The 8698-nt window shown below is 67.4% G+C and overlaps 2 protein-coding genes across 3 annotated transcripts in view; one reads left to right on the top strand and one right to left on the bottom strand.

Moving 5' to 3' along the window:
- Positions 1-7523, bottom strand: part of TMEM9 (transmembrane protein 9) — a 12059-nt gene extending 4536 nt beyond the window's left edge. For both annotated transcript variants that reach the window (XM_028488250.2, XM_028488249.2), the window contains exons 1-2: positions 7415-7523; positions 4788-4919 (exon numbers count right to left, since the gene is read on the bottom strand). In XM_028488250.2, coding sequence (XP_028344051.1) covers positions 4788-4919; positions 7415-7498 — 216 coding nt within the window. In that variant the 5' untranslated portion in view covers positions 7499-7523. The remainder of the gene's footprint in view (positions 1-4787; positions 4920-7414) is intronic.
- TNNI1 (troponin I1, slow skeletal type) overlaps positions 7497-8698 on the top strand; it is a 7658-nt gene continuing 6456 nt past the window's right edge. The window contains exons 1-2 of the mRNA XM_055083849.1: positions 7497-7542; positions 8454-8566. Coding sequence (XP_054939824.1) covers positions 7497-7542; positions 8454-8566 — 159 coding nt within the window. The remainder of the gene's footprint in view (positions 7543-8453; positions 8567-8698) is intronic.

The following is an 8698-nucleotide window of genomic DNA, read 5'->3' on the forward strand; positions in this document are numbered from 1 at the left end:
CACACCACTCAGCATGACGCCCTCTGACGTCCTCTGCCCTGCACACACACACGCACGCGCACACACACACACACACGCACGCGCACACACACCACTCAGCATGACGCCCTCTGACGTCCTCTGCCCTGCACACACACACGCACGCGCACACACACACACACACGCACGCGCACACACACCACTCAGCATGACGCCCTCTGACGTCCTCTGCCCTGCACACACACACGCACGCGCACACACACACACACACGCACGCGCACACACACCACTCAGCATGACGCCCTCTGACGTCCTCTGCCCTGCACACACACACGCACGCGCACACACACACACACACGCACGCGCACACACACCACTCAGCATGACGCCCTCTGACGTCCTCTGCCCTGCACACACACACGCACGCGCACACACACACACACACGCACGCGCACACACACCACTCAGCATGACGCCCTCTGACGTCCTCTGCCCCCCCACACACGCACGCACACACGCACACACGCATGCACACACGCACGCACCTCAGCATGACGCCCTCTGACGCCCTCTGACCTGCACACACGCACGCACGCAAACACGCACGCACACACGCACGCACGCGCACACCACTCAGCATGACGCCCTGTGACGTCCTCTGCCCTACACAGACACACACACACACGCACACACGCACGCACCACTCAGCATGACGCCCTCTGACGTCCTCTGCCCTACACACACACACACGCACGCGCACACACACACGCACGCACGCGCACACGCACGCACACCACTCAGCATGACGCCCTCTTCTCTGCCCCATCTCGCTGTTTTCAGTGCCGGCCCCGACTCGGGACCTCGCGGGTGACGCCCCACACCCCGACGCACAGGGTTTACGACCAGGCGCGGGGCGCAGCAAGGTTACGTACAGCCACACGCGTAAAGTCCTCAGCGCGCTGCTGTCAGAGCTGGAGCCCGCGGGACGGTCAGCCTCCCTCCTCCCCACCAGCTCACGGTGGGAAGACGACTGTGGAATCAAACCTGGCTCTGCCCCTGGGCTCTGCCCCTGGCGCACGACCCTGGCTGACACCCTGTCCTCTGCACCTGCCTGCCACCCGCGGACGGAGCCTGCAGGAGCGTCTCCTCAGGGACAGTGGGCGCACGGCGTGTAGCGGTGCCTGGCAGATCACAAGCGCTCCATTCGCAGCAACTGTCAGGGTGAGACCCACTCCCGGAGCCCCCAGGCAGGAGGGGGGACCTGCCCTTGAAAGGTCACCGGTGTCACTACTTTTCAGATCGTCCCTCCCCGGTTCAGGACCAGCCTCCGCGTGGCCGTCTAGGTGAGGGGGCACTGGAGACCCCGTGGGAGGCGGTGGCCCCCGAGGACCGAGCTACCCCGGCTCTGGGGCTAGAGGGGCTTCCCTCCCCGCCGGCCGCCGGCCCACACCACACTCTCGTCCTCCCGGGAGCCTGGGGGCAGGCCTGGCGGGGCGGAGAAGCGCCGCCTGCCCCCTCCCTGCCCCTCCCCGGCCCCGGCTGCTCTCCTGTCCTGTCGGGAGAGCGCGTGGAGGGAAAGGAGGGGAGCCGAGGGCGGCTGCGCATTAAGGGGCAGCTGAAATCCGCCACGTCCCACAGGGCCCCTTGTTTCTCCTTCACGTCGAGTCTGACACACAGGTCCTAAGCGGGGAGAGCGGCGGCTGAGGCTCTGCACTCCCACCGCTGATAGGCTGATCAATGGGTATTAGAGACGCCACGTCTGTCCGAGAAACGCCCAGAGCGGGGCCTGGGCCTCACCGGCGCTGCCACAGGAGATGCTACCACTTCCAACCCCCTTACCCCCCAAGCTGGGCCTCTGGGCAGTGAGGGCAGGAGGGGGAGCCCTGCCGACCAGGAGGACGGCGCCTGCTACCGACGGGGCTGGACGGGTCCGAGGACAAGCGTCCCCGGGTGCCGGGCGCTCTCTTGGCGCTGCACCTGGATTATTCCCAGGCTCACGAGACTGCCTTACGGGCTACGTGATTCTCATCTGCGGCTCTGCTGCCCAAGGTCACACAGGATTTGGACCCATGTCTCCCGAGCCCCACATCCGAGCCCTGTGGGCTGGCGGAACCGTGCGCGCCCGGCCTGGCCTCCCTGCCCCCGGCCCCCGGCCTTGCTCTGCCCGGCCTGCTCTCCCCTGGCCTGCAGCCAGGCCCTGCCCTGCCACCCCTCGGCCTCCCTGCCAGCAGTGAGGGCGCCGCTTCAGGTCAGGGCCCCAGGGACAGGTCTTGCTCTCAAGGCTGCACCAACACCTGTAAAGCCGCACACACGGCATCGCAGCAACCACGCTGAGACAGGAGCTCAGAATGGAAAACTAACCAAAGGGTTAAACGCAGGACGGCGCGTGCAGAGCTGGGGCTCCGCAGGGTCCCAGTCCCAACGCCCCGCCCCCGACGGCTGGGCCACGAGGTCCCGAGCCGTCCTAGAGACGTCCGCCTGCCCTGCCCTTCCTCGTCCCCCCTCCTGCTCTGGGCTCAGGGGGACGAGGGCCCTGTCCCTCTTGGGCTCCTCGCCGCTGGGACGGGAGGGGCCGTGCGGCAGCCCAGGGTCCCCGGCAGCCATCACTCCCGCACACCCCTCTCTCCCCTGCTCCCGCCCAGTGGGCTGTGGTCTCGGGGGACCCTGCGGGGCTGAGGCCCACGCAGCGAGGCCCAGAGACACCCACAGCCTCGTAGGAACCCTTCCTTCTCTCTCTTCCAAGGGGGCCAGACCTCCACATCCAGCACAGCTGTTTGCCGTCTCTGCCCCAGCAAAAAGGCTGGCTTCCTCCTTTCAAAGGGCGTCTGAGCCGAGGGATTAGTCCTGACGCTGCTGGAATCAGGAAAGGCAGCGCCCCACACCGGGGCCCACCGGGCCAGCGGCACCCTCAGAGGGAGCGGGGCTCTCATCTCCTCGGCTCTGTGGGCCAGGCCCCCTTCCTCTCTGTCCTCGAGCCCCAGGGCAGGAGCTCCCGGCTACAGGAATGGGGGGATGAAGCCGAAGGGCCCCCCGACTCCTGGGGTGTGGAGGGGAGCCTTCTCGAGGTCACTGAGTTGCACAGGCCTAGAGCCTGACTTTCTTCCTCTTGGGGTGAAAGCTAAGTCCCCCGCCCCGGGGGGACCCCATCCTTCTGAGGGAAATACTCTTCAGAGCATTTCCAGAGATTCGGCTCAGCCAGGCAGGGCCTCCTCCCCTGGCCGGCCCCAGCGCTTAAGCGGGCCCCCCCACCACGGAAGAGCCCCGCTGCCAGGAAGCCTCCCCACACCAACACCGAGGAAAAGTCCGCCGCCAGCTCCCCCCGCCCCCCCCCCGACGTCCTTCTACCCGCACCCCTGACTGGGGGCTCTGGCCCGGGCTGGGACCCTGAGGGCGGGCCCAAGGTCTGTGCGTCTGTCTACACGGGGCACCTACAGGGGACCGGATGAGCTGGGGTGCCCAGGACGGGGTCCGTGAAGACCCGTGCGGCTTGCCCGCCCTTCGGGCTCCGCGGCCAGGTGGCACACGTTCCGGGGGGGCCGCGGAGCCGTGTAACCATGGCCCAGCTCTCACCTCTCCCCAGCCAGGACTGCAATTACCGCACGCATCCCCTAATCAGGGGGTGCTCACCCGCGTCGCTCTGCCCCCAGCAGAGCTGCTCCCACCCCTCCCCAGCCAGGACTGCAATTACCGCACGCATCCCCTAATCAGGGGGTGCTCACCCGCGTCGCTCTGCCCCCAGCAGAGCTGCTATTACCGCGCATTAATAACCAGGTAGGCGCACGAGATTTCCTCCTGGACACAGACCACCCAACTGCCAGCCCCCCGCCTCCCAGCCCCAGCTCCACCGGCCGGGCGCGTGTCGGCAGGAGGCTGGGGGCACCCACCCCGGAGGGGCCGTGGCGTCCAGGGACGGGCCAGGCCCCCTCCCTCCCTGGCCGTGTGCGGGCCTGCCCCATGCGGCCGGGCAGCTTCACGCCGAGGTCTGAGCCCCAGCCCCTCTTCTTGGTGAGAACCTGCCCTTCCCAGCTCCACCCGCTGCGTGAGATGCTCTCCAGGGCGACAGCCCGCCGGCGGTGCGGCCTAAGCCTGGTGCTCCAGTGAGCGCTCACCCCTTCACCTCGCTCACCCGTGTCTCTGCAGAAGCGTCCCTCTGACACTTACACGTGTTAACCTCCCGGCTGTGGTCCTTCCACCCCGGCTTTACGGAAACCAGGGGGAGGCCAAGCTCTCCGTACCTGCGTGCGGCTGGTCCCCGGGGCAGGAAGCGTCCTGAGCCCCACCTGCCCGCAGATGCCACCCTCTGGGGCACCCCTCGTCCCTCACTGCTGTCTCGGGCACACGCGGCAGCTGTGCAGGCCCGAGGGGGCGAGCTCGAGGGGCACAGGCCAGGAGCCCCTGACACCGTCGCAGCTCCGTGCACGGCACACACCACCCCTCACTCCCCCAGAGCTGCCTGCGCCTCCTGTGTCGCACTCTGGGCTCCCCTGACTCTCCAAGTCCACCGTCAGCCTGACACCAGGCTCTGAGCACCCACACGTGGCTGCCTGGCGGGCTCACTGCCCCTCCGCTAGGAAGGCAGGGCGGCAGGGCGGCTCCCGGACCTGTGCACTGAAGCCGCCTGATGCCAGATCAGGGAAAACTCAAGGCTGCCCCCGCTGAGGAAACACTGCGGTCCGGGTGGCGCGTAGGCCACCGAACGGGAGAAGAGCCCACTGGAGCACTGCGGGAGGGGAAGACAGCCCCCACCTGGGCCCCAGGGACGCTGCGAGTGGGCGGAGGGCCCGGCGGGCCGCACGCAGAGCCGGTACCTCGTTCTCCTCCTCGTTGTGCAGCCGCTTGGTGTAGGCGTCCGGCTTTCGAATCAGAGGGTCCACCAGCATGAGGAAGGCCATGTAGAGCAGGAGGGCGCCCACCACCGACAGGTAGACGACGATGATGACCTGTGAGCGCAAGAGACCAGCTCGCCCGCGGGCTGCCACCCGCCGCTCCTCTCCCGGCAGTCTGCCTTCCCCGGGCAGCGTGGCCTCGAGGAGCCCGCGGGCGCGGAGGACGACCCACTCCACCTTTACTGACTGTGCCCTCGGAGGTCGGGAGCCCGCCAGAACCACCAGTGCTCCGGCAGCACAGAGATGACAGATGAGACGCCCCCAGGAGTGGAGAGCAGGGAGGGGAATCTGCCCGGCCAGGCGGGGGCGGGGGGAGCGCCCGTCGGAGCGGGGAGAACCGAGCCCCGCTGAGGGCAGCAAGGGTGACGGGCTGGGAGCTGCAGTCCCAAGAGGGCGAGTCGCCGGCAGGGGGCAGAGGGGACAGGAAGGCGGCCACAGCGCCCCCCCCCCCCCCCGCCGGCAGTCACAGCAGGAGGGGGGGCGGGGGCAGCCACTCCACCTTTACTGACTGTGCCCTCGGAGGTCGGGAGCCCGCCAGAACCACCAGTGCTCCGGCAGCACAGAGATGACAGATGAGACGCCCCCAGGAGTGGAGAGCAGGGAGGGGAATCTGCCCGGCCAGGCGGGGGCGGGGGGAGCGCCCGTCGGAGCGGGGAGAACCGAGCCCCGCTGAGGGCAGCAAGGGTGACGGGGTGGGAGCTGCAGTCCCAAGAGGGCGAGTCGCCGGCAGGGGGCAGAGGGGACAGGAAGGCGGCCACAGCGCCCCCCCCCCCCCACCGCCGTCAGTCACAGCAGGAGGTGAGGCTGGGACAGGACGACTTCCAGAATCTCTTACACGCCTGGAGAGCCTCCCAAGCTGCAGTCGTTTTTGTTTTACAGAAAGAACAGAGTCAAGGAAGCTAACGGGATGCTTCCCAGCGTGGGTGCCCCAGGCACCTTAGGCAGGACTCCCCGGGACACTGCCCTGCAAGGCCAGCAACACGCCGCAGTCACTGGGGCCACAGTCCATCTCCAAATGTCCCCCGGGGGCTGACGCTCACCTGATGCAGGCCGGCCACACCGTCACCCGCAGGCCCAAGAATACTAAGTGGTGGATGTGCCTTGAACCCAGATTCGCTGACCACGACTCCCATATGCCTCCCTAACGGCCTGTCGCTGCCGACCCTGGCCCCGCGCCTGCGCTGTGACGCCTGCGCTGTGACGCCTGCGCTGTGACGCCTGCGCTGTGACGCCTGCGCTGTGACGCGAGCCGAGCCTGGCCCACAGCCAAGTCCAGCTGGACCACGCCCCTCGCTGACTGGGGCATCTTCAGACAGGGTAAAGAATCAGAGCTCTTGCCTGTACCCCAGGAAGTGGGGTGGAGAGGGCTGCCTCTCTAACAGGCTGAAGCTGGAGGGGGGTCTCTCTGGTCTCTTAGCAAGGACTAGCGGGGAACTGGGGGATTAGGAAGTGTATCTGATGAGGTCCCCACGTCAGGAAGTCCCTTCCAATCTAAGGTCTCGGGGACCTGGTCCCCCAAGCGTGGGGCCAGTGGATGAGCTCAGCGGGGAGAGGAGCACCACGGGCCAGGCGGGGAGGACGGCGGGGAGGACCACTTCCTCCAAAAGAGCCTCAAAAGGGGAGCCCGACTCAGGCTCAGGGCTGCTGCCGAATGCCTGCGGGTTCTTTCCTGATGCTATTTCCAGACCCTTCACCAGACACGCAGAAATAAGCTTAAAAGCTGCACCAGGAGGGGCTTATGCTGGAAGTCGGCAAGCATGGCCAGGCTCGCCCTGGTTGGGGAGTGGTGGTGCTGGGGGATCAAGTCTGCCTGGAGGGGACCAGGGCCCAGGGCCCAGGCCTCTCCACGTCCTCACTGTGCGTTGGTGGCCATTGCACCGCCTCCCCTGAGTTCACTGACGCCCACGAGAACGGGGTTCAGGGGAAGCAAAAGGGGCGTCTGATGCCCATCCTGCCAGGCCCGCAGCTCTGGTGTCGCTCTGGAAGCTTAACCAGACTGCAGGCTCCGGAGGGCGGGCTACCTCCGCTCCAGAATCCCTTACGGTGCCCGGGACACAGCAGGAGCCCCGGAAATATCTACTGAACAAATGGAAGGAGAGAAGGGAGAGGAAGACGGGAAGCGCGGGGGAAGGGGTCTCCAGCCCCCCTCCCAGCTCCCCACTGCGAGTGTGATGGCGTCAGAGGAGAGCGGCTCCAAGGGGGGTGGGAAGCGGGTCCCTGTGCTGCGACCCGGCCAGCCTCGGGGCCAGCCGCCCAGCCCCCTGCAACGCTGCAGAACAGGAGGGGACCGGGTCGCTGTGCTGCGACAAGACAAGGCCAGCCTCGGGGCCAGCCGCCCAGCCCCCTGCAACGCTGCAGAACAGGAGGGGACGGAGGGCGGGCCCCCAGGGAGAAGGGGCGGGGCCGCGCAGGGGGCGGGCCGGGCCGGGCCGCCGGGCACCTTGATGGTGGTGGTGCTCCGTTCCTCGTACTTGCACTCGCACAGGCGGGCCCCCAGGGAGAAGGGGTGGGGCCGCGCAGGGGGCGGGCCGGGCCGGGCCGCCGGGCACCTTGATGGTGGTGGTGCTCCGTTCCTCGTACTTGCACTCGCACAGCAGGCAGTAGGCCTCCACGTCGTGGCCGGGCACCGGCATGGGCTCCACCACGTGCAGGCAGTTGCTGCAACAGACAGAGGGCTGTGAGGGCAGCCGGGGGCCTCCCCAGGGAGGGGAGGGTCTCTGAAGGGTCAGGCTGGCGGAACCCCTTTCCCAACCCACAGCCTCTCGAGGACCTTGCCCTCCACGACTCACCGGGTGAGTGTCGTGAGTGTCCCAGCGGCACAGACTCCACCCCCCCGCCCCACCCCAGTCCCTCGGGTCCAGGGTCTGTCCCCACGGCAGGCAGCGCCTCCGCCAGCCCTCCTCTGACCCACAGATCCACAAGCCAGTGACTCTGCCTTCTTCAACGTCTCTGAACCCCACTTCCCTATCCCCCCCACTGCTGTGTCTCAGCCGGGCCCTGCCACCAGGAGCCTGGTGCCCTGGGCCTGAGCCTCCTCTGGGAGCTGTGCCTCTGGGAGCTGCAGGGGTGGCGCTGGCTGACCCTCCAGGCCCTTCCAGCTCTGGCCCGGGCGGTCCCAGGGGCCCTCAGGCTCAGGCGGGGTTTCTGGCAGAGGCGCCAACAGTGTGGGCTGGCACGTCCTCCACAAGCCTCTGTTCCCCCTAGAAGTCCATATGTGGAGGGTGTGATTTTACCTGAACCTCTGATGACCCCACTTCCAGCGCTGGGCACGTGGCTCCCTGCCATAACTCAGCCCCTGCCCGGGGAGGGGCCGCTGGACAGGGCCAGCTCCACACCTAGCACTGGGTCATCACTCGTGGGACCTCCCCTCTCCAGGGGCCTCTACCAGCCTCCGAGGCCCAGATTCCTCCCTGGGTCTGGAAGGTCACTCTGGTGCACCACTGGGACGTGTGGGTTCCCCACAGGGATGTGTTCTCTCCCCAGAGAATCAGTGAAACCGGGACAGGTCCCTGTTTGGGGATCAGTGATAGCGCCTCAGGGGAGAGGGCTACCGAAGGGCAAGCTGGTTTAAGTCTCTGCCTTCTGCAGGTGATGTAACTCCTCCGGGCCTCGGTGTCCTCATGGACACAACAGAGGCTGAACTTGATCGGTGTCCTTCAAAATGTGCCCCCGGGGCACCCCAGGACCCTCCGTGCCGGAGGGTGGGTGGGAGGGAGGGGCCGTGGACGGTCCCACTCAGCCGGGGCAGTCCTGACTCTTACACAGTGTGTTTCCAAAACAGATCTGTTTGGGGCTTCCCTGGTGGCGCAGTGGTTGCGCGTCCGCCTGCCGAT

This window comes from Physeter macrocephalus, chromosome 4 (assembly GCF_002837175.3).
Source record: "Physeter macrocephalus isolate SW-GA chromosome 4, ASM283717v5, whole genome shotgun sequence".
NCBI lineage: Eukaryota > Metazoa > Chordata > Mammalia > Artiodactyla > Physeteridae > Physeter > Physeter macrocephalus.